At 42.7% G+C, this 25,985-nt stretch overlaps 1 protein-coding gene across 1 annotated transcript in view; it reads left to right on the top strand.

The window, feature by feature from the left end:
• Nucleotides 1–25,369, top strand: part of LOC147009641 (mucin-5B-like) — a 114,405-nt gene extending 89,036 nt beyond the window's left edge. Inside the window, exons 32-42 of the mRNA XM_085861199.1 lie at nt 5,861–6,086; nt 12,841–13,013; nt 13,234–13,306; nt 13,533–13,630; nt 20,080–20,111; nt 20,477–20,645; nt 22,405–22,436; nt 23,561–23,686; nt 23,802–23,844; nt 24,220–24,340; nt 24,898–25,369. Of these exons, the coding sequence (XP_085717325.1) occupies nt 5,861–6,086; nt 12,841–13,013; nt 13,234–13,306; nt 13,533–13,630; nt 20,080–20,111; nt 20,477–20,645; nt 22,405–22,436; nt 23,561–23,686; nt 23,802–23,844; nt 24,220–24,340; nt 24,898–25,051 (1,247 nt within the window). The 3' untranslated portion in view covers nt 25,052–25,369. The remainder of the gene's footprint in view (nt 1–5,860; nt 6,087–12,840; nt 13,014–13,233; nt 13,307–13,532; nt 13,631–20,079; nt 20,112–20,476; nt 20,646–22,404; nt 22,437–23,560; nt 23,687–23,801; nt 23,845–24,219; nt 24,341–24,897) is intronic.
• The last annotated feature ends 616 nt before the right edge of the window (nt 25,370–25,985 follow it).

Genomic DNA, 25,985 nt, shown 5'->3' with positions numbered 1-25,985 from the left:
TAAAATGCCAATATATAAAAATGTATATGTGTATGTGTGTGTGTGTGTGTGCAGATTTATATCTATGTATGTATATATTGTTGTGGGCCGGGGGTCGGGTGAGAAGACCACCGGGGGGGGGGTGGGGGGAAGCTATCTCGGCTTCCCACCAGACTCCCCGGAATTGCAGGCGTCGCACACGGATAATTCCATGACGCGGCGGGTAGTTAACTGACCGTGAACGCCAATAACTCAACCGCGTGACCTTGGGTCCTCCCATCTATGGGTTATCCGGGTTACCTCATTAATCATGTGATTTATTTTCCAGGGAACACGCCCTCGGTACCCTTGTCCGAACCTGATCACTTTACCAGACTGGATCACTTTACCGGATCGGATGCAGCCGAGCGACACTGGCAAGGACGTAACGGCTAAAAGGAACGGATCGTTGGGAATAAAGTCCTGGCTAAGTTAGGATTCGGACTATGCTGGATCAATGAAAGAAAAGACGAAAACGAGCTGGGAACATTTCTAATAATAATTTATTTACAAGCAGGTGAGGAAAGATATGTGGCACAGTGAATGGTTTTATTGTTGTGTGTAATGCAGGAATAGAAAGAAGCGTGAGGTGTGACAGTATACAAGCAACTTACAAAAGCAGACACAGAGCAGAGTTATCCCAATATAATTATTGTACAATGTTAACTTAAACGAGGACAGGCATCAAGACAAACGCACACACACACACAAAACCCGATGAAGAGGAGTTCATGAAGAGAAGGAGGAGGAGAGGTGATGAGGCTTACGGTCTCTCAAGACCTTGCATGATTGCCCGATTGCGCCACCAATATGTTTTGCGGGGATGCTCCCTGGGGCGATGCCTCCCTGACAGCTGGCACGCCGTCTCTTGCTTCGTGACACTTCGTGCAGCTAGCGTCGGTCCCGAGAATGAGACGCGACCGTCGAGCGTGAAGGGAGGGACTTGGGTGAAGAAGGCAGAGTCGGGAGCCGAATGGGTGGAAAAAGCGGAGTCGAGAGCGAGTGCGCGGAGTGGTAGACAGGACCAGGCAAGTGGGTGGAGTCAGTGACGTGTGGGCGAAGAAGTGGAGGCGGAGTCGCAGGCGATTATGATAGAATGACGGGAGTAGAAGGCGCAGTCAAGAGCGAGTGGGCGAATACGGGCAGGTGAAGAAGGTAGAGTTAGCAGATGGGCAGAGAGATCGATCCCAGGCTGAGCAGAAAACAGGACGAGCCAACAGCAGCGATGGGCAAGACACCAATACCGGAACTACGGACGACCTCGCCACCCGTCCTTTATAAACCCTGGGGTGCAGGGTGGGGGCATTACCCCGAAGCAATGTGTCGTCACCCGTATCGGCCGCTCTTATTGGGCCCGGACAACTGTGTGGCCCAGCCGTGATGGCCGGAAGCGGCCCCACTCCACTTCCAGCAAGATAACTCCAAGCTGCGAAATAGTCTCGCTCCGAGCCCCATGATATGAATCGCCCCGCACCGAACTCCATGACATGAATTGCCTTGCACCGATCTCCAGGACCGTGCCCCGACGACCGGCCGAGGGTCGTGTCAGCCCCGCATGCCCGCATGGGCACCCCTGATTAGCGCTGATCAATGCCTGCTCCGTGATGTGCCATGCGGCCCGAGCAATCTAAACTGCACAGCATGCCTCTGCCTCATCGCGACTTCTCCGGGCGGAGAGGCGAGGAGACGTCCGCCGTCCATGGGGAACACCAGCGGCCACCAGCGAGGACTGACGGTAAGGTGTGAGGGTAAACCCATGCACAGACCAGAACAAGATGTGTGCCATCCGTGCCCTGCTCATTACGACAATAAGGTTTCATGAGCTAAGCACAGGTCCGCCTGCCATCGAGCATGTTTCGTACAGTATGCATGGATCCGCCATGGCCCACGTCATCAGCGCTCACGTTCGCCCCATTCTGCTATTGTGTGCGCAGGGCCAACCCTGATTTTAGTTAGTAATTGAGGGGAACAATCAGATATAAACATTAAATGGAGGTTTGGAATGAAAAATAATATAGGTATAAGTATCAGATGGAGAAATGGAGGGAAAAGAGGATGCCGATATGATTAAATCCAGAAATGGGTTGCAATGAACGTGCCGCCAGTACCTTGCACACTTGTGTCCTGTACAACGTGGCATGGTTGTTGTTTTTCTTTTATCGGCCTCTGATGATGCAGTTATTGGCACCAAGCTGCCAGCCACGCTCTCGCCGATATTGGGTCATTTGCTTCGGTGTTGTGAAAAACAACATCCGTGCAGCCTCTTTCATTCGTATGCCTTTTCAATGCAACCAGCAATCTCATCCCCAGATCATTGGAAACGTCAGACGATCATCTCGAGCTTTCGGCAGAGGTTCCTTCGAGAGTATCACTGTATCTGCGCAGCTGCACTGTCGATGCTCGTGTGGTGTTATCGCAGCTTCCCTATTCCCCTCCCCTGGCCGCGGCACGTGTCGGTCTTCGCGAGGACCCAAATTCGGATTTACCTCAGGAATAAGCAGAAAAGAAGAGTAGAAATGAAGTTAGAGTGGTGCAAACAGACCTAGCTATGAGATCCATACAACGCACTGTCCAGTTGTCCCGCTAGAGTGGCTAGACAAAAGGGAAGGGAATATCTGAACGTATATTCATGGAATAACTGTCTGGGGACCGCTATATGATGGTTGCTATTGCTTTGGAGGCATGCGGTTCCGAGAACCGCAAATATATATATATATATATATATATATATATATATATATATATATATATATATATATATATATATATATATGTATATTGTTACGGCCATGGGTACCGAGTGTATTATGAGGGGGTTAATCCTCATTTGTCCTCGGAAGAGTCGGACCTGGGGCCACCGCTCACAATTAACTTCGTGATATGGTGGATTGACTTAGAACCAAGAACGCCAATCAGTTAACCATGAGTTCCAGTGTCCACCGTCTAATTTTGCTGTTTAACTTGAGGTCACGTGGCTTCATGAACAGGGAGCGTGCCCTCGGCAAAGCACCAATCTTATCTTGATTAGATCTTAATTAGGGCGGCCGAGCGTTTAACCGCTGGTGCGTGCCGACTATTTCAGGTCAACTTGTTTGGTAATTACCTCCCGGTCTATCGAGGTTCGGACAATGCTGGATCAATGGAAGGAAAGGACAAGCACGGACAGGTTGGAATGTCAACAAATAATTTATTGATAAGGAAAAAATAAATAAAAATAACTTTTTATTTCCTTATGGTAAAAATAAGTTCATTCAAATCAATCAAAATAATCACAGGCAAATAAAGAATTAATCAGGCACTGATAGAAAAAGAGACAAACAGCAGATGCTCATCACTATTCCTTACTTAACAATTAAACACAAGACAACGGTACCCAGCAGATCATTTCGGGGGGGGGGAGAGAAATCCATTCTCGCTCACAAATATAAGTCGTCGTACATCAAATAAAACGTCCTGGGATGTGTGAGCATGCCTTGTCCATTGCCAGTGCCCAGCCTTGCTGTGCACGCACTCACAAACAGGCTTGAATGCCAATCGACGTCACATCATCACCTCCAACAATCAAGTATGCCAAGAGCAGGTCTCGAGCAGAACCGCCATTAAAGGTCCAGCGTCACCCACCATCAGAAGCCACCAGAAGCCACAACCGATGGACAGCTGTTAGGAGCTATGAGAAACTGTAAGGCTGCAAGGCCGTCACCAACTGTCACCAGCTCACTAACCGTCTGACTGGAAATGGCGAAGCAACCGTCTGACTGGAAACGGAGAAGCAACTGTCTGACTGGAAACGGAGAAGCAACTGTCTGACTGGAAACGGAGAAGCAACCGTCTGACTGGAAACGGACAAGCAACTGTCTGACTGGAAACGGACAAGCAACCGTCTGACTGGAAACGGAGAAGCAACCGTCTGACTGGAAACGGACAAGCAACCGTCTGACTTGAAACGGACAAGCAACCGTCTGACTTGAAACGGCGAAGCAACCGTCTGACTGGAAACGGCGAAGCATCCGTCTGACTGGAAACGGAGAAGCAACCGTCTGACTGGAAACGGAGAAGCAACCGTCTGACTGGAAACGGACAAGCAACCGTCTGACTGGAAACGGAGAAGCAACCGTCTGACTGGAAACGGACAAGCAACCGTCTGACTTGAAACGGACAAGCAACCGTCTGACTGGAAACGGAGAAGCAACCGTCTGACTTGAAACGGCGAAGCAACCGTCTGACTGGAAACGGCGAAGCAACCGTCTGACTGGAAACGGCGAAGCAACCGTCTGACTGGAAACGGCGAAGCAACCGTCTGACTGGAAACGGCGAAGCAACCATCTAACTGGAACAGACGATAGCCGTTGCCCAGCTGTCGCCAACTGACTGGGAAAAAAATGGTCCTCTCATCCTCTTTATAGGCGGCCCGTCTGGGCGGAGCCTCAAGCAGACTCCAGCCAAATCCACCCCGCCCATTCGTTGCACGTGATAACCTGTCCGTCCCACAATCATTCCTGACCTACGATGCCATGTTTGTAGTGCTGGACTAATGGCAGAAAGCAGCCATTTGACAGAATTACCGAGCGAAAACGTGAAGCGCTCATAAGACGTCAACAGCTATCACCTCAATGTTCAGTCCGATACGAAAAAGAGCCAGTTAGCATCCATGGAGCTACTGACCAGAGTGTCAAACATCGATGGAAAGAGGAGGGCGTCGAGCCTCCGTTGGGCTAACGGCTATCTCACGTGCATGAATGTGTCTGCCGTAAAGAGAAAAAGGAGCTTTTCATAAGAGAGGGAATCTATTCTTTGCCCTTCTCAATGCATCACAGTTAGAATCCCACCAGACATGAGGATAGGTCTATCCTGGACATGCAATTAGGGAAATAACTGTCTGAGGACCTAGATGTTTGAATGCATTCGTCGAATCGGATTCTAAAATCCGTAACAAAATATATACATATACACACACATATAGTGATGAGGGATGAAACGGGGGAAAATTTTCCTCCCATTCAAATGTGCACACATGCTCATAAGCTACTACAGAGTGAAGGCATAAGCATTTCAAAGCCATACCGTTTATTCTCGAGCGTTTTCTGAACTACCAGGATTTAAAAAGATGCCAAAATACATTGCTAAAGTACTACATCGTGAGGTCGCTAAAAAGCCAATTTGTATTTCTTCAACTCTAAGAACAATGCAAAACTGTAGCCCAACTTACCTCAGTAACTGCTGAAGCCAAGTATTAAAACAATTTAATAACAAAGATGGATTTAATCCACTCCAAAACAACAAAATATATGAAACACAAAGCATTGTATGATTTTTTTTGAAACGATAGGTGGCAAGTGGCACCAACGACCTGCCATCTTGGAAAAACTCAGGAAGGCTGGTGTCAGCTGCACTGGTTTCAGTGATACAGGTGGTGTTCTGTTGTGCTTTCGGCTACAATCAGGCATTCTGGCCAGTTAAAAGTGGTCAAAATAATCACTTGTCACAAATAAGGGAACTTTATGTTTAATACTGCTGCCTTCAGTTAGATACCCACTCTCATTTATGGATATGCTAGTTGGAAATCCTGATCACTCAGACTATTGTGAGTGTCTTGGACTACCACTGTACCCATTCACGCACAGCACATTTTCCAATTAATTCGCAATCTGTGAAGCTAATCGCACAGTGATGGAAATCTTCTCTTGGCAATAATATTTTGACCAAGAAATCCATAACATATTTTTGGGTGTATCACACGGTCACTTCTAATGTTACATTGCCATAGATACACCATCAAATATATCCTTTTCACAGTGAAGCATCATGATCACCTCGTGACGTCCTTGCTTCTCCAATCCCACAGGAACCTGTACCAATTCCACTACAGAAGACTGTATCTGGCGTGATGGCTCTGTGGAGAATGACGATTGCTGTGCTAATACAGCAATGGATTGGCTGATCCCAGATGCCACCAAAGCTGGATGCTTGCTGGCACTCCCTGAGGAGTCTCATTTCTGTGTGCCTCCTCCCACACCACCTCCATTGTGCACCCACCCAGAAGGACAATATTGCAAATTGATCAGGAATGAGTAAGTCCCTCCAATTTTAATCCCTTCAATACTTTACATTTGGCCAGATTAATTTCATGAAACGATTGGATCTTGTCTTCACTTGTCATTTTCCAACAGTTACAGTTTATTTATTATTCGGTCAGCTTGCTGACCTAATATAACCGTTCGATGTCCTCAGATCCGTCCGTCCATCAACAATTTTTCTATCTCTTCCTAGACGTCTCGGCCGATTGAGTTCTAACTTGACACGATGATAATATTAGTTGCTCTCTATAGATCGTCTGAGCCCTTTTTCACATTTTCACCTCGGGGTCAAGGTTACAGGGTCATCAAGTGCAAAATGAATGTTTGGTCATTGGCCTAAAAGGAAGCATCTGACGGCTATAATGCGTAATGGGTTTCATAGGGATTATTAAGAAGATTTAATTTGACCAACTAGTTTCTCGTTACCTCTGTCGTCTGGCCCTGTATATTGGGCAACCCGAGGTCCGCTGACTTAAACACGGCTTCGTGTGGTTATTTTAAGTTCAATTTAAATTCTGTTTTCACTTTTCGTAGTCGCTAAGGTTGATTAACACTCGGTTGCATCAAGTTTTGTGAAAATTGAATGTTTATATCCTCAGTCTGTGTGGAATACATTGCAGCGAGGGGTAGCTTCCATGGGCTTCCATCCGTTTCCATGCCAAAAACGAGGCTGTCTTAAGTTCTAGTTGATTTCTGTTTTCACTTTTGGGACCTTCTGGTGTAGCTACACGTCTAATGAAGATAATTTTCGTGCAAATCCGCTCAGAAACACACTTTTCATGAGGAAATTATATTCAATTCACATAACTGTGAGATTCTGGAAAGGACACCACATGCTTTCCGTTCACTGCTTATTCGTCGCGTCTGTGAGATTAATGTTTAAATTTTAGATGGTTTGGGAATGTGCTCTTCAAGTATCTGAAAGAATTCCGGTGAAAAACGGACATTTTAAGATTTTGTTAGGGCATTTCATTCGAAGACGAGCTACCTGGTCATGTGATGCCGTGCAGACGTGCACTTTCCGTAGTCGCTAAGGTTGATTAACACTCGGTTGCATCAAGTTTTGTATCCGAGCTGACCATCAAACCTGCTCGGGTGTATTATTGGTTTTATTCTCATCCTTGGTTTGGGTATCAGCTTGGTTTGGCCAAGCGGTTAGGGTGGCTGGCTTGGGATGTTAGGGTCCTGAGTTTGAGCCCCTTTTGGCCGTTAAATTAACACCAGGTTAGTTGACTCATCGAAGCCTGGTGTTGGCTTAGTGGTTAGGGTGGCGGCTTGGGATCCCAGGATCCTGAGTTCAAGTCCCGTTGGCTGCTGAATTAACACCAGGGGGTTGACTCAGCCTGTCATCCTTCCGAGGTCGACGAAATGAGTACCAGTGTACTGGTCCCGGTGTATGCCCTGGTTAGAATAGGTGTACCATATCCCTGTGTGTCGTAAGAGGCGACCAGGGTTGGCGTCAGGAAGGGCATCCGGCCATAAAACATTGCCTCAAGAAAAAGCCACACCCCTGCACAGCAGGGAAAAATGGCTGTAAAAACGGTCATTTTTTATTTATTATTTTGGTTGACTCATCCTGTCATCCTTCTGAGGTTTGCGAAATGCGTACACATACTGGTAATAGGGGCATTGCATCAGCGGCACAGCCTTGCCCTCAGCCAATGATGTGACATGAAGGAGGAGGAGGCTTGGATATTTGTCAGTTATTCTCAAACTCCTTCTGAAATACTCAAAAAGTATTATAGAACCTTCATGTTCTTCTAGACTTAACATGCACAACCAATTTACCATGTATGTTTATGATTCATTGAGGCCCTGTGCTCATTTTAGTTGATAATCAAATGATGGAATGTAATTAATTACCAATTTAATTTTTGAAATTACCTGACATGCTGCTGAGTACCATGGGTCTTTGGTGGTAGCCTCCCTTGCCCCTCACCCTTTGTTACTACATAGGTCCACATAGGTCATAGGTCTTCACAGACGGACTGACCATGCTTTTTGGTTTTATATCCAGTAAACCCTCCAACATCGTGGAGGTTAAGTTCCTGGAAAATTCCATGATAGTTAAAACCACGATGGTGGAAACCAAGGACCAATGGGAAAAGGGGGGTTCAGTACCTGGACTTTGAGAAAATATTGAGGAAGATCTATGGCAGCCAGAAATAAGCACATTACGATTGAAATAAACACACGAATATATATATATATATATATATATATATATGCATCATGTTAATATTGAAATAAACTAGAAATGTATTTACATATATCATGTAAATACAACACTTTTACCTTTTTAATTTATTCCAAAACAGCCTGGTGGGTGAGCGTAAACATATTACATACTCGTTCATACTGTACTTTGCCGAAAATATCAAACACAAAACTTAGCTTGGAAATGATGATGATGATGCTGCTATAGGGGGGAGGGTGGAGGCTAGAAAGATGTGGATGTAGAACTTGCGATGGTTATTGGATCATCGGGAGCACAGCAAAGGCGCTTGTTGCATTGCCGCATTGAAGAAGGGCAAGACGATGTTTCGCCATCTTGACCCAGAGCAGATCTTCCCTGCTTGGACAGATAGGTTAGAGAAGGCATCCTCTTCAAAAAGAATCCTGTCTCTTCGGCGTTAAAAACCTGCTCTGACATAAATCCCTTCACCTCGATTAGTTCCATGAGCCATGGTTGAACTGGAGCCTTTGGTCTCAGGTGCCTCGTGAAAACGTTTGTAAATCAACAATGGTTTCTCTCGTACACTGGTCCACCCAAAGTCTGAGGAAATCCACAATGTTTTCTCCTGTACACCGGTCCACTCAAAGGTATTTTTTGTTTGGTTCTCGATCCAAACATCAAGCGCTTTTTCCATCCTTTCAATATGAGGCTCATGGGATTGGAATGAGCCTTTTGCACTTTGCTGGCAGGAACCTTTGCATGGATATTTTTGACTCACATTTGCACACAGTTGATTTATTTATCCCATAATGGTGGCCCACAGATGCCGCACTTTTACTTATTGCCGACGTATCTAACAAGTCGATTTTTTTTCGCACAATGTCAAAACTTTTCTCTGCCTTTTGGCACGATTAATTTTATTCATTGTTTTTATACTTGGGCACCATTATTAACTGTTGTGTCTCCACTAGATCTTGCAGATCTATTATTCCAGGATCTTCGCATATCATTTCCTGTTCAATGATGATTCATTATTAAATTTAGCTTCATTCCGTATGCTGGTCTGATTACTACAATTAACGGCTCATGAGAAACAAGAAAAGGCTTGTAATGGGAGATAGTCATACACGTGGACGCAAACAATGACTCATTTAATACGAGCAAATACCACCAGTCGCTTCGCTGACAGTAATATGAAAGGAGGGAGAAAAAGAGGGAAGAAGAGGGGGAGACAGGTGGGGGAGAGTGAAGAGGTGGAGGGGAAAGGAGGGAGGAGGAAGGGGAAAGGGAAGACAGTGTGAGGTGAGAGGAAGGGAAGGCAGTCATGCGGTGGAGAGTTAATTATGATTCAAACCATCTTATCAAAATGATTCTGCAAAGAATAACAGTGAAGATGGAAACAAAATAATGTCTGAAATCCATTTTCTACCGGTCATACTATAAACACGGCCCGGAGACAAACTCCTGTCCAGACATAAACACCACCAGGACATGTCCGGAGATCAGTGATGGACTGCAATCTTCAAGTCTTCAACGCTGATCGGTGCTCGTCACACTCCACATGTTTTGATTGACCCACCGATCACATCACGTGCCTTCTGGTTGAATGGCTTGCATTAACAGGAACAACCTTCTGGGTGGCAGATGGATGGTTGTTCTGTGCGGATTATGCGGTTTTACCGTGTGAGACATAATCTGTAGCGATGCTCACCATAACAGTCAGGAGGTGCATCTGATGTATAAACGATGAATGTGGTCATCATTGGTTAGATATTTATCGGTATGTCTTCCCGATGAAGGCAAATAAGCCCGAAATCCGGATCAGTGGCTCCGTTTGATGTCCAACTGATGTTGATCATATAATCATTGTCTGTTTGACGGTCACCGGGCTGAGGCTTCTGTGTTGGAGGCAATGCTTTGGTGTAGGATTGTGTCCAATGGGGATCAGCGGAGTGCTCATCACACTCATATTTCAATATATATGTAATATATCTGTACAAATAAAAGGGTGTGTGTGTGTGTGTGTGTGTGTGTGTGTGTGTGTGTGTGTGTGTGTGTGTGTGTGTGTGTGTGTGTGTGTGTGTGTGTGTGTGTGTGTGTATATATGTGTATATATATATATATATATATATATATATATATATATATATATATATATATATATATATATATATACATGTGCTGCATAATTCCAAAACCATAAAACCTTGAATCCTGAAGCTTTGCATGCATACCAAGAAAACTCCAAGGAAGTGCAAGTGTGAAAATTGGGTGCTTGGATTGATTAAAACACCCCTTTTGAAGATAATTAACGGCTTTATTTAAATACATCCTTCATCAGGCAGTCCTCAGCCACCTCACTTTCTGGGGTCTTTAGGTGTTTCCTGGGTAACCTCGCTGGGGTCTAAAGCCGCCATGTTTTTTGGCCTGCTCAACCATGCCTTGACTTATAACAGGCCGCAGCGATTTCTCAACCATAAAGTTTTGTTTTTTCCCACTTTATTCACTCGTATTATGGAATGCCTGTTCATCATAGCTACGAATCACTGGGTACATTGCAATGCTTATAAACGCCTGGAAACATCAACGTCCGTTGCTTTATTTCATTTCCGCACATTCGATCACCATGAGTATCTCTTAAACTAAGGAGAATTATAAAATTTAAGCTCCAGAATCGAACTTACAAGCAGTTCCTGCTCCTAGGAAAGTGTTCATTTGTCCAATTTAGACATATTTGACATTTTGGGTGTCTCCGGGAGGTATATGTTGAATATGACGGTGCGGTGATTACCAATTGCGTGCCAAGGGATCCGTTTCTTGTCAGCCGTTTCATTACATTGCTTCCTTGACTGCTTAAGCCACTTGGCAAGCGCTCTCCAAGCTGCTTGGTTGTTTTGGGAAAAAGTACACCTGCTTTCAATCTTGCATCAATTAGACGTACGTTTCCACCTTTGGGTCCCGCGGTGCTGTGTGGTTGGTTCCTCGGTAGGTGTCTCATACACTGAAAATGTGTAATTTTATTTTTACAGGACATCGATTTGTTTAATCTTTTTGTGCGATCTCCTTTTGTAACCCACCTCTCACTTCGACATCAATACTTTTTTTTATTTTTTTTTATTTTTTTAATAAGGTCCATCCAACCAGGTGTTCGCCATGTTTGTTCTTGCTCTGAAGACATAGAGTATAGGTGACATTTTGTGTTCTGTGCCTTGATACATTTTTGAATTGAATTTTGCTAATTTACCACTTTAAATCGAATTGTCTTTAAAAGAATGCTGTTTCAAGGTAAATATGTGTTTGTCGTATTTATTTTCTTTATGCGTGTCCATTTGCACGTGTGGATGAATATAAACTGTATTATCACAATGATACTTGGCACCGGTATGTGTGTGTTATTGGTTATTGGTCGTTGGTTGTTCTCTTCATATGTGGGTTCCAGAAAGTGGAATGGAGCCATCGCAGGTCTCAAAGTATTCACCTCTGTATGAGTGTGTTTGTTAGTGTGTGCACGTGGCAGTTGCTGTTGTCTGCTTGCTCCACATGTGGGTGGGTTTCAGGAGGTGAAAAAGCATCTTCGTGATACTGCAGGCATGTGTAGAGATGTTTTTTGGTCAGCTGAGACAATATTGAACTTTTTGGTCGAAATTCAAAGCGTTCCATCTGGCACAAGCCTAACACTGCACATCACCCAGTCAACACCATCCCCGCTGTCAATCATGTTGGTGGTAGCATGATGTTATGGGGTTGCTTTTCATCAGCAGGGACTGGCAAGCTTGTCAGGATAGAAGGGACAATGGATGGTGCAAAATACAGGAGAATCCTTTATGAAAACCTGCTTGAGTCGGCCATGAATCAGAAACTGGGTAGGAGATTCACATTTCAGCAGGACAATTCTCCGAAGGACAAAGGTAAATCCCACGAGAGTAGCTAAATAAGAAGAAAATTATTGTTCTTGAGTGGCCCAGTCAAATTCCTGACTTGCACCCAATGAAACATTTATGACGAGACTTGAAGATTGCATTCCTTCAACGATCCACATCAAACATGGCAGAACAGAGCAATTTTTAAGTGAAGAATAGGCAACGATTTCACTATCTCACTGTGCAGAGATGGTAAAGACCTACCCAAAACGACTCGTAGCAGTCATTGCTGCAAAAGGTGCTTCCACCAAGTACTGACCGAAGGGGCTGAATATGTTTATAACCAGTGAATTTTGATTTGCACATGTTTTTTGCAGGTATGAGACAGGTCACCTCCTTCAACTATAACAGTGTTTAATTTGATCTCTTCAGTTATGGATATAAAAGATAATTTGGAAAAATTGTTTCTGCATAATTCATAATTCATCTAAGTGTAGCATTATTGATAGGGGTGAATACTTCTGCAGGCCACTGTCTATATATACAGGATAATTTTTGAAAAGATACTCCATTGCCCAAAGTGTTTGACTTGCACAAATATTTCACTTTACTGCTGCATGATTTAAAAGTAAATTATTGCCATAATTTTTATTTAAAATATGAAACTCATTTGCCTTCTTTTTTTCTTCCTTGACCCGACCTAATATCACAGAGTTTTCAGTGAATGCATGGGGAAGATCAATGTCGACTTCTACCTTCAAGGGTGCCTGATGAACCCTTGTGTGGATGAAACTGAGCGGCTGTGTGATCTACTCAAGACTGCTGCCTTTGCCTGCGGTGCAGAGGGCATCTGTGTGGACTGGCTTTCCCTGGCAGACTTCTGTGGTATACACCCATAAAATCTCCTCTACTTATGTCCTAAAGAATGTGCCATCCCAGCTCTTTATTGTGTTGATTCTTCTCGACACATGGAATTAACTACTTGCTCTGAATTGTGTGACTGCTATACATCACTTTCAATACCCTTGTAGACTGAACACCCATCAAGATCCTATTTGCGATTTATGGCTTGTATAGATTGTGTCTATGTGGCATGTCTTCACAGCGTACGAGTGTCCGCCCGATATGGTACACCATCCATGTCGCACCATGCCTGTGAACATCTGCGGTACTTCGACGTAAGTTTTACTTCTCAAGAGCAAGTGCATAGACAAACTGAGTGCGATGGTGGTAATATCAATAACAACATAAGAATAATAATAATAATCATAATTATAATCAAAATAGTAGTAATAATAATAATTGTGAGAGGTTGATTCTGTTTTTTTTTGTGAAAATATCAATTATTGAAGACTTTCTGCACATTTGCATCTGAATTTGGTTCTTTATTTTACATTTCTGCAGGGTACCCACAAATGAAGTTGTCCCAGAAGGTTGCTTCTGCGCTGGGGACAAGAAGCAGTTAAATACCACCTCTGATATCTGTGTTGATGAATGTCCTGGTAAGACCCAATTAAAGAGGCAAAACCCCCTCTCACTCAACCCTCTTACTTGTAGGTTGCTGTGCTTCCTGCCCTCTTCTTTTCCTGTTCATCCATTCCCTTGCTTTGTCCATTTAATTGTTTCCCCACTGCATCACTGTCAGCTCATTGCCTTTTTCCCCTTACTCACACTGCTCATCTTACAGAACAAACAAAAAGAAGTGCAATCATAGATTGCAGACCCTTGCCAGGACTTGTTTTGTGGTGTTTGTGTCCTGATGTGTCACGTAATTAATAATAGACATAAATGGAACTGCCACTTTATAACTGCTGGCAGTGATGACCGGGTACCAAGACGTCTCGCTTTGATGCAACCCCGCTTTGAATGGACACTTGACCCTAACCATGACATTTATTATTATTCAATTCAACTCGGAATGGGATTAAAATAAAGTCATTTCAAAACAAATGGAAGACCAAATACTGTAGTTACAGTACTGGAATGGAATAATCAGAAGGAACCTGAACATGGAAAAACCAAATATGAAGTCATCAGGACGAACCTGGATGGGATTTGGATTTCAGCTGCTCCTCCTCTACCCTCAAACCCATCCACCTACAGCTAAGTGAGTCTTATTCAAAAATTTTTTTTTTTCAAAAATAACCCTAGATTCGAACAATTAAACAATTCTGTCTGCCAGACCATGCATCCAATCAAATAGGTTGAAATTTAAATTTCCCCATCACTACTCAATCATAATGGTGAAGTTTCACCTTGATTGATGAAGCGGTTCAAGAGAAATGATTTTTTTAATGATTTTCATTCAATCTAATATGTCTGCCAGACCATATAACCTATCAATTATACATGAACACCCTAATATCCCCAAGCCTTGGGGAACATTTTTGTGAAATTTCCCCTCGATCTATCCAACCGTTCTGGAGAAGATGATTTTTAAAGGTTTTAGGGTTAATTCAATGTGGCTGCCTAACCATGTGACCTGTGACATCATAGGTGAGAACGTTTTGTTCCTCATGGATAGGTGGTCATAGCTGTAAAGTTTTGCCTTGATCTGTTCAGCCGTTTCAGAGAAGATTTTGAAGATTTAAAAAAAAATCTTAAACATGGCTGCTGAACCACGTGACCGATGAGATCATCAATTTTTTTTCTGTCCACCAATTTACCCCAAGATGACCCTCAAAAATTTGCATGCTCATCACATGTAGCGTTCTATGTATGCAATTATGACATCATACAAAATCATACTTATTCCCCATGAGGAGTACTTGCCTTGTGCCAAGTTTCAATTTTTTCCATGGTGTGATTTCAGAGATGCAGACGCTCAAAGTTTTTCCTTTTTTCCAACATGGCTGCCACACCGTGTAATGCCAATAATCATCATTAAAACATTCTACACGAGTCGTTGTTCCGATGGTGAAAATTTCATGTCAATCCGACAGGTGGTTGCAGAGAAAAACCATACTCAACTTCTTTGCTGACAAACAAACAAACAAACAAACAAGAAAGATATCATGCATAGCATGACATTTGTGAAATCCATAAAACAAATTTGACCTTAAAAATTAAATGACTAAATATGCAAATTTTCCTCTTCCAAATGACTAAATATGCATATTCAAAAAAAAATTCCTCTTCAAATTTCAAATCAATTGGATGATAATTGACAATTTTTGGCCTCTGTTGACTTGAAATTTGAAGAGGAATTTTTTTTTTTGAATTTGCATATTTTGGCTTATGTTGACCTCAAAGATAATTGGTGGTTGAATTCAGTGACCTTAAATGCAAATCCTGTTCAAATTTCTACTCAATTGAATGAGAATTGAAGATTTTAGAAATTTGAAGAAGTTGTTGACCTTTGGCCGATGTTGAACTTTTGACCTCAAAAACAATAGGCTTCTTGCTTATGATGAACTCTACCATGTGGTGAAGTTTTGTGAAGATCAGTTTAAAATTGTGACCTGCAGGCAATTGGCAAGCAGACAGACAGAATGAAAAATCACTCATAGAATGACACTTGGCGAAACGGAGCGGCACTCGGTCGAGCGCATACATACGCCAAAGGTCAATAGACTGAACAGTTTACATTTTGTATCCCACTGAAAGGTCAGATCTGAATGAGGACCTTAACCAATCAAATGGGCTTGTTCTTGTCACCTAACCAACTCATTCACCTTGTTTTGTCATAACTCGTCCACAACTTTTTAAGAAATGTCAACATAGTTTTTGGCCTCATCTCTCAATGGTGAAGAATCTCTTGGAAAATTCTCATATCTGAATCTGGATCCAGATTCGAATCTTCACCAAAATTGAATCAATTTGTTTTTGTCACACACCCAACCTGTCCACAAAGTTTCTGTGGAATCCATATATAACCTTTTGAGATATTGTGCTATATATCGTTTCTGGCCCAATCTCTCAATGGTGAAGAATCACTTAAAGAATTCTCAGATCCAGATCCGGATTCGGATCTTCACCAAAATTAATCGATGCTGTCCTTGGTCGGTCCCTGATATACACAAAATATTTCAAAACGATTGCTTGAAAACTGTGGCCAAAAACCATGTGACAGACAAACGCGACAGACCAACATACTTGTTGAAAAAAATTTTCGCCAAGTAATAACACACAAATCCACCAATATACTTGAAAAATCTTCGATTTTCACAAGTAACAAACAGACAAATGGGCCCAAATGCAATGCCGTCTCCTCTGGCAAGGGTGAAAATGAAAATGGTATTTATATTTTAATAAAATAGGCAATTTGGTGTCTGTCTGCCTGTCTGTCTGTGTCCGTCTTTTTTGACCGTAATATGTTCGGTCATTATTTATCCGATCTCAACCAAAAGGTCACAATATAGACTAAGGGTCACACCATGGAGTCGGTAGCGACTTCATTTCCATCTTCCCCATGGGGATTTTCCACCTTGGTCGAATTCCTTGTTACGGTGGATATCTGTGTTAAGAAAGCTAATCATGGTATTTATCCAAGGCCACCAATTCCAACAAAAGTAATAACACCACCAATGACAATAGCATCATATTAATGTGATTATGAAGCAATATTAATACTTATAATATCCTCTCTTCCAATGGGGTTTTCTCTCCTCGGACAAACGCTGTATTAACATGTATAAATAGCTTATTGTGGCGTTTTGTGGGGCACCCCACCAGAAGTAAAAAAAGATTATAAACTACAAACACATATACTGTAATTACATTTTTAAACAGTGGCTACTGATATTTAGCACTAAACTGATAGGGAGGAAACCTGACGTTTTAGAGGCATTACCTGCGTATCGCGTACCCCACAGTCTAATGGACCCGAGCCTAGATCTACTGCTCTCTATATACCCCAGAGAGGATAATAATCTGAGGGAGTGGGTGTACTCGTGCAATAAAAGAGATGAACGGTTCAAGTGAGGACTCTGACTGGGCCACTCAAGAGCATATATGTTCTTATTATTCAGCCACTCCAGTGTGGCTTCAGCTCTGTGCTTCGGATCGTTGTCTTGCTGAAATGTGAATCTCCGACCCAGTTTCAGATTCATGGCTGACTCAAGCAGGTTTTCATCAAGGATTCTCTTGTACTTTACACCATCCATTGTTCCTTCTCTCCTGAGAAGTTTGCCAGTCCCTGCTGATGGAAAGCAGCCCCATAACTTGATGATGACCCCACCATGCTTGACAGTTCGGGATGGTGTTGACTGCGTGAAGTATATAATATATAGTTGCGGAACCGGGGTTCACCAAGAGATGGACTTCTCGGATTCTTTCCAGACCTCCGGCCCTGTAGGCCGTCATACCGCAGATAAGTCTGCGGCCCATCAGTTTGTCAACGAACAACAGATGCTGATTGATACCGCCAAACCCTGCTCTAAAACGCACTACCTCTTCCGGTGGTTTAGAAATGTCAATTGGGGTACATACCCTCAGTGCGCACCTGCCTATTTATTTTGTACGGCAGAGCGGAATCGTGAGTACATACTGGCTAATTACAGAGCCAATAAATTTTGCCAGAGCTTCCCCCTTCCATCTAGTGTTACATGTTAAATTGAGCCAATAAAGAGAATGAGACAAAACAGGCGGGATGGAAACAAACCGTTTACCTGAACAAGCAAATACGTATTTACAAGCACAATAATCAGTCACAAAAGGCACATATTCACAGGCATAGCAAACAATCACGAAAATGCACAAAAGAACAGATTCTAACCCGGAGCACTTATTTCACTTTTACAATCTCACCTCAATCAGAAACACGTAGGATATGGTGCCAGCAGAATCATACCGAAGAAATGCAGATTGGAAGAAAAGAAGATAGAGGTAGAGCAAGGTATTAAGCCTGGTGTTAGCTTAACAGTTAAGGTGGCTGGCTTAAGATCTTAGGGTCTTGAGTTTGAGCCTCCAAATTTCCGTTGAATTAACACCAGGTGGGTTTGAATCAGTCTGTCATCCTTCTGAGGTCGGTGAAGTGAGTACCAGTGAACTGGTAATCGAGAGCACAGCCACACCCCCAGTACATGATGCAATCAGCAGCCACAGGCTTCACACAATGGCTAGCAAGATGTTGGTTCGGCCTTTGACTCACCACAGCATATGCCGACGAACATGTGCCTATCATGAAATGGGAAACAAAGTAGGAGTAAGGAAAGCAGGTGGGTGTAGATGCAAGTGAGACAATGTGGGCGATGTCTTCTTTTGAGGAAAATTTGAGGTGTGTATGTAAAGCTTTGCCCAGTAGGGTTAAAGAGGCAAGTCACCAACAGCACTGTATAATTGTGATGTTCTTTGTGATTCTAGCTCGATGAATAAGCATTTATTACAGGGATAACAAGTAAATGAAGTGTATGTCAGTATGGAGTTATCTGCCTGCACTAGGGACCTCCCAGCTCGTTCGCTCTCGCGTCTCTGCCTCGTGCTCAATCAGCCATTGCACAGCTCGTTCTGGCTTCAGCGCAGACTCCAATGGTGGCCTCTCCTTCCTCAGCACGAACAAGCAGGCAGGTTGTCTCAGGATCCCCAACGAGTTTCCCTCTTGCATTCCGCCTTTTAAGCAGCTTGAACGGTGTGTAGAGTTGGGGGATCAGTTCATGCGAGGTGGCTGGCGTTCCTGGGAGCAGTGGTCGTGGCTTGCTCTTTGACATGCAACAGTGCATCCCCATTGGTATGCTCACCAGCCAATGCCTCCTTTTACTGTCTGTCATCCCCAAGTTGGAGTCCTCCCCCGACTTGAGTCTGCTTATTTCCCACCCAGCAGTCTTTCCCGCCCAGCATGTTTGATAAGGTGGGGACGTTGTTTTCTCCTTCATCTACTGAATTGTGTTTGTCTGTGGTGCTGTGTTTCAGAATGTGGTTGTGTGATGCTGTACAAGAGGGTTAATAAAAGACAGAAAGGGTATTTACGAATAGTGGGTTGTACCCAATAATATACTACTTGAAGAATGTTAAATGGTATTTTTTGGGAAAGAGAGAGAACTTAATTGTACTGTGTGGTACATGAAAAATGGCAACCACTGTATATGAGCCATGAGTAAAAGAGGGTTTAAAGGAGGAATGAAGGAAGAACAGGAATGGTATATAGCAGGAGGAAGAAGACCAACTATAGCCCACACAACACATATACCCCGTTTCCCTCTAGAGTCTAGAGGTCTAAACAGTCTTGAGGTGGAGGCCTGTCTGGGCACACATCTCAACAACATAACTGACTTGGGAACTCTCCGTTTCATGGATGTTTGTTTACCTGGGGGACGATTTCACAAGTCTATATATATATGAAAAACAAAGACCAACTCACATCTCTCACCTGTGAATGGAGGGAATAACCAATTAGCTCTCACCTAATCAATGAAACCCAGATGGTGTCAATTTATTTATATAGCATCCACACATTCCACTTCAAGTAAAGTAGGATTTTTGAGTTATTTAACGATGTAGGGTCCTTGTGGTTGATGTTTTTGAGGTGAAAGATCAACTCTTGCTAAAAGACACAAACATAACACTCATCTACGATCATGGCATTTATTTATTGCAGCTTATGGAGGACATATGTGAAGTTCATGGAGCGAGATATGATGGTCGAAGACATGCCTACATTTTAAAATTTGATGTTATTGTGTTTCTCAGCTTCAAGTGCGCTTCAGCATCTGTCCGTCAAACTGTCTATGCCCGGAAATTCTGTATCTAATGGGTTTTAAAATTGAGAATTTGCTCTTTTGATTGTTTACTTTTGAATTATTTTGCTTTGAGAATTTACTTTTGAATTTGCTCCATTGTTTGTTGAGATTTGACATTGATTACACAGATTTCCACTGAATCCCGCATCAGTACTTTGCTTGCCTACATATTTACAAAGCATATAGAGTCTGATATTCATGCAAAAATCAATGAAAAAAACGCTCTCTGTGACAGTTGAGGTCCACTAATGCTTGTTTTATGATGTGTTTCTCAGAGTGTTACAGCAGTGATGGAACACCGAAAGTGGTACGTTTAATGTGTAACCTTCACTTTCTGTAAATTCAATCGAAGACGCTATTCCTTGTCTTGGACTCTAACCCCTGACCAAACGATGTATATTGATCAGGATTTTAAAAACTATCTAAATATCTTGACTTCCCGACATGCTCTATACCTCCTGACACATACGATCTGCATTGGCTTACACGCTTTACCTCCGGACATATGCTCTACCTCCTTACATGGATTCTGTGTCGTGACAGTCTTTAACGCCTGACCCACACTTTAACTCTGTAATGCTTGATTTACTTTTTGAAATATGATTCTGTTCTTGTCTTTTTGAAGTTTGACCTAACGTAACTCTACATATTGATGATTCCTTATGTTTTCAGGCTGATGAAATATGGACAGAGGATTGTTCCATCTGCACCTGTAACCCTGGGCAGAAGACGACATGTGAAATAGCACCATGCCCTATCCCATCGTTGACGTGTCCTTTCGACCTACCACCTGTGGTCACTCCACCACAGCAAGGAGAATGCTGTCCGGACTACAAATGTCGTATGTTTTGCCGAGCTCAACCACACTCGGTGCACTGTAAAATACTCCCACAATATGAGTTTAAGTACATTTTGTGAAATGCAGGATCTTGGACAATGATTATCAAGCTGCTGTACCAAAATGGATCTCCCTGGTAAAGAAGGCAAAGATTTAATAAGCCTCTATAAGACCTGTTAAAATGATTCCCCCCTCCCAAGTACCACATAGTCACGAACAAGGCTTAAATTACCGAAGAATATTCACTTGTTCTAACATATCCAAGTTGACAGAATTAGGGCCAGAAAACAAAGTTTGGCTTTTTGAAAGACACCACTTCCCCAAATGGGGCTGGCATGATTCCTCAAATGTAGCGAACTCACATTTGAGTCCTTTTTTTGTATTCAAAGTCGAGTCAAGGCTTGTGGAAGAGCGATAACACAGAATGGATCAGGACACAACACCACAAAAGGAACAACAGAAAAAGAGAGGGGAAGCACTAACAGTCAGGCTGAGAGACAAAATAGATGGAGACATACAAACAATGGATGCAAGTAAGAATTATGGGTAGGGGAGGAGACACATGGTGGAGAAGATGGATACCCTCCTGAACCCCACCCAAATCCCTCCTCCTTCCAATTTTCCAGTTTTCCCTCCTTGGAGTTTCCTTCTCTATCGATCTGTATCCATCCATCGATCTTCTTCTGTATCCATCTTGTCCACTCTATGCATGCATGCTTTATGTCCTGTTTTTGTCTGTTACATCCTGATCCGTTTAGTGTACGGTACCTCGACTATGTGCACAAAAAAATAAAAACAGAAAGGAAGGAAACTTTCAGGAAGGAAGCATGGAAAGGACAATGGGTGCAAAACTAGAAAGGAGGTGGTAGAAGACAGAGAGACTGCCAAAATGTTTGCAATGGCAAAGTGATAAGCCCATAGACTCAGCTTCATCACAGAAGAGTCAAATGATCTTGAAGACCTTGGTTTCCACAGCATCAAGCTGAGCACAGTGTAGTGTGGGGCAGTGGCACTAGCCCAGAGGGGAGAGCAGTGCTCCTTCAAACTGTATGAAGACATTTTAGGTGGATAGGTGTTCAGGTGTGCCAAAGTAACAATTTGCATGATGGAGGACGCCCAGTCGGCGAATGGCTTTGGGGGCCGACTTTGAAACGTGGTTTGCCCAAGAAATATCGAGATTGAGCCCAAGAAATGTGGTTTGCTCAAGAAATATACCTTTTAATCATCTCGTCTGAGATCAATTCCTGAATCCATTTATAAGCCGTTACTCTGGTGCTTCACAGACAGCGAGTTGTATCATTGAGTTGGCCATCCTTCAGATGGAATGATTAAGTCAGGTTTTCACAGATACTAAGCATTCATTTATACTAAGCAGTCACATTGAGCAAAATGCCTTATTCCTGCCATAAAACCAACAGCACCCTGTGACAGAGTGGTCACCTGTCTGGATGGTTTTTCGGCCAGAATGTTTGTAACTCTTGAGCATCCGAGCGCTCTGTGAAGAGTATGGGCAGACTTTGAACATGACCTTAATTTCTTTCAGTCAATGGTGAATCAAATGCCCCCCGCCCCCTCTTTTTCCTCCAAGCGATGCACATGGGTATAGATCCACATACTTGACAGCTGTCAAATCTAGCATTAGCACTCTTAACTCTGTGTGTATGTCAGATACCCGATGGCTACGACAGATAAGAAAAAACTCCAGACAAAATCAATCACAGTAATCTTATTTTCAATCGACCTTCCCCTCTGATGTTTGCAGCTACGTGCACTCACGAAGGAGTAACATACCAGGTATGTACAACCCACAAATATTCTGCTTGCACAACCACTTGTAATATAAAAATTATCACACGTTAGTAATGTGCTTCAACTTCTTCTGCTTGCACTTAATAAGAGGTCGAACACCTTTTGCTTGGTCCAAACACCTAATTAAGACCAAGTTCCAAGAAACCTGAAGGTTGACAACACGTGGCAAACAATCGACATGTATAAAAACGAAAAGCACAGTCCATGAGGCAGTCGTTGAAGCTGTGAGTGGCCATCCGTAAGCTGTCCAGGAAGTTATGAAGACTATGTGCCTTTTCATCACATCCTGTTTGAACGTTAGTTGCAGACTCCACTAACGTCTATAAACTACGTACTATTATAATGTTCCTTTCACAGTGAAGTCGTGTGGCTATATGTCTAATAAATATGTACTGTTTGAACGTCAGTTGCACCCTGACTTCATTCACATACGTCTATTAATTACGTACCATTGGAATATACATTTTGACGCTTTAGACTGCCGAGACCCCTTTGACCGTTGAAGACCTTTAAAGACCCAAAATACCCCTAGGCCCCAAAAGACCCTGATGACCAGAAAGTCAATGAGGATCAAAAATACCCCAAGGACCCAAAAGGCCTCTAAGACCCTTTAGACCCCTTACACCCTTCAGATAGATGACAGCTTAGACCCTTGATCATTTAGACCACTTGGACCTTTTTATGTTAGAAATAAAATTTCAAATAAATATAATATCATCAATATTACAAATAATCTTGTACAAAATAAATGTTTGTATCGTGATTGGTGTAAATCATGACGACAGACCAAATCTGGAACGTCAAACTCTGCAACGCTGTGCGGAGAGGTGAGCGTAGCGAGTCGATCCACGCTAGTATGTTATACAGTCCAGAAGCACCTGACATTATCTCGGGCCTGGCAAATTGTCTTCAGGTTTTGTTGGGATAAGTAATTTTCTTTTTTTCTTGAATCCTCATGAAGGAAGGAAGGAATTTCTTGAATCCTCTGAGATGGTCAAAATTCATTTGAATTGTTTTTGGAGTTGATGAAATGCATAAATCAGATTGATACTGCACCAAAGTAATTTATGTTTGCTTAATTTGAACTGAACTGTTTCCTTGTGTGTCAGCCTGGAGACAGATGGACAGACCCATCTTCAAATTGCACACACTACTATTGTAACCCCTTTAGTACGGTGGTTAGCATCTCGGAATCCTCAACAGTTTGTGGCCCTGTGGATACATCGAACTGTACAGTACGTATACCAACATCTTCTCATTGAATGAACAATGCCTGCACTGCAATTTACAGAAATAAAATCTGCAATGTTGAATGACCCAAAATTAATGAGATTCTATCCATTGTTCCAGGGCCCGATTATGTACGATTCAAGCGGTTGCTGTCCCATCTCATGTGAGTACCTTACCAAACATTTTACACGGTTATTCCCAAAGGCTCAGGATTGAAATCTGCAATTTCCCAAGCCGGCCATCTGCATCACAGAAAAGCCAGCTACTGATACAATCCAATGCAGTTCATAATGTGGTGACGATTTACATATTACATCTGTTAAGTGCCAAAACATTTGACCCCTCCCTTCCCTGAAGAAAAGAAACTTTTGATGCATCGTCAAGTATGGAATATGTTGGTTACCCTTATGGTCAAGATATGAGGAAGTCTATAAAGCAATGGTGATTTCAGTAAATGTTTTTGGTTACATTTATTGAGCACCCCCCAAAAAGACAATTAATTGTGGTGGTGATAATAACCAGCTCATATCCCAAACAGGCCTGTCAATCTCTGAGAAGTGCCAACCGATGCAGATACAGAAAGTGTTGCAAGATGGCCTGTGCAAGAGCTTTCCAGTTACACTGCAAGAGTGCAATGGATTCTGTAGCTCCACCTCCAGGTTTGTACATCTGTATTACTATTTTATTCCTCCTTTTCATTATCACGATTATCTTCGCCATCAGCATCAACCTTACGATATAATTGAGGCCATCAACAGCATCTGACACTTGTTCTTTAGCTGTCCTGTCTGGATTCAATTCTCGACCAGACTACAAACTGTGACCCTGGAGTTGTGCAAACAGGTGTTGTACCCATGAGTGAATCAACTCATGTTAAGCTGGAGAACCAGTCGGTTAGCATTACTTGGTGTACGTTTAAAATCCCATGGTGTCTTTTGTAAAGAGTCGGCGAGTTATCGCCGGCACCCGAAACAAGTTCCAAATATCCACCATAATGTGCATGGGCATTCTATCATGGGCACAATCATGGCCTCGTATGGTGCAACCATCCACCAAACCAAATTTGTAATTGAATCCCAGTCAAAATATGCATTCACTCAATCCATGGCGACGGATGAATGGTTGATCCACACTTTTATTTTGTCCTAAACCTCAATGTAAAATTTAAAAGCCATAATATTCAGTAACCATTGTATTCTTGCCTCTTTGTATGTAGCTTTGACGTAACCATTGGGAGCATATCACACAAGTGTCACTGCTGCAAGGAAAGTGACTTCGAAGAGCGTTCGGCCAAGCTGGCATGCCCTGATGGCACAGCGATGACCCAGTCTTACATCTACATCAAATCTTGTGCTTGTAGTCCGTGTTGAGCCCCTCTTGACAAGCATTCTGGCATAAACCCCTGGGTGTCAGATCCTGGCTACTGGTGCTGACAAGGCATGTAATAAAACTTCCCTTCCCTTAAAACTTTCATTGAAGCTTTGCCATGTTGTCAGTTATTTTTCAAAGTAATGATGATATTCATTTTTCATTATTTTGCCGACGAATTCCTCGTTTTTCTTGAATTTCTTGTTTTTCGTTTTCTCCCTTCTTCGACATAGTTTTCTGTCATCCACGAGCTATATTGGAAATGCTTTTTTTTGAACTCCTCGTGTGAAGCTTTCAATAAAGAATGAGTGAAAACCCCACCTCTTGCTCGTTTTATTTTCACCTTTTCAGGTTACGATCTGAAAAGTTCTGCAATCAACTCCCAATCGTCCATAACTGAGACATGCACAAAAAGCTGATACACACTCACAAAAAAGTATATTGAGACGTATATGTAAATAATAAACTGACAATTGACGTCACAGACGAGATTGATTCAAGCATAAATCTTCCGTCCCATCAACATTTTGCCAAAAGCAAAGCAGATGAGGGAAGCAAAGATCTTCCTGGACAGGGTGGTGTGATAAACCGTGAGGCTGTGAAGCCCATGTGAGGAGGTTAAATAGCTCATGCTATCTTCTACTTTTGCTCAACCACAATGACATTTAACATAATCCAGGGTCTGACGATTGATGAATGTAGCCGAACATCAAAGGTTGAAAGACTTCAAGGTAAGACTGTAAGCTATATTATACCATCATTAGCCAAGCAACTCCTGCTTTGAAATGGCATTTCAGACATCTTTATTGATGTTAATTTGGAAACAATTTAATTTGAAATGTGACACATGAATCACAACAGGACAACCAAGAACAACAAGCTGGATATTAAAATACCATAGGTATGTTCAAAGTTCTTCCCAACAGCCACCCATGC

This window comes from Eptatretus burgeri, chromosome 17 (genome assembly GCF_056783735.1).
Source record: "Eptatretus burgeri isolate ZD-2024b chromosome 17, Ebu_testis_v1, whole genome shotgun sequence".
In the NCBI taxonomy this organism is placed as follows: Eukaryota; Metazoa; Chordata; class Myxini; order Myxiniformes; family Myxinidae; genus Eptatretus; species Eptatretus burgeri.
This window is presented reverse-complemented; position numbering and strand designations above follow the sequence as displayed.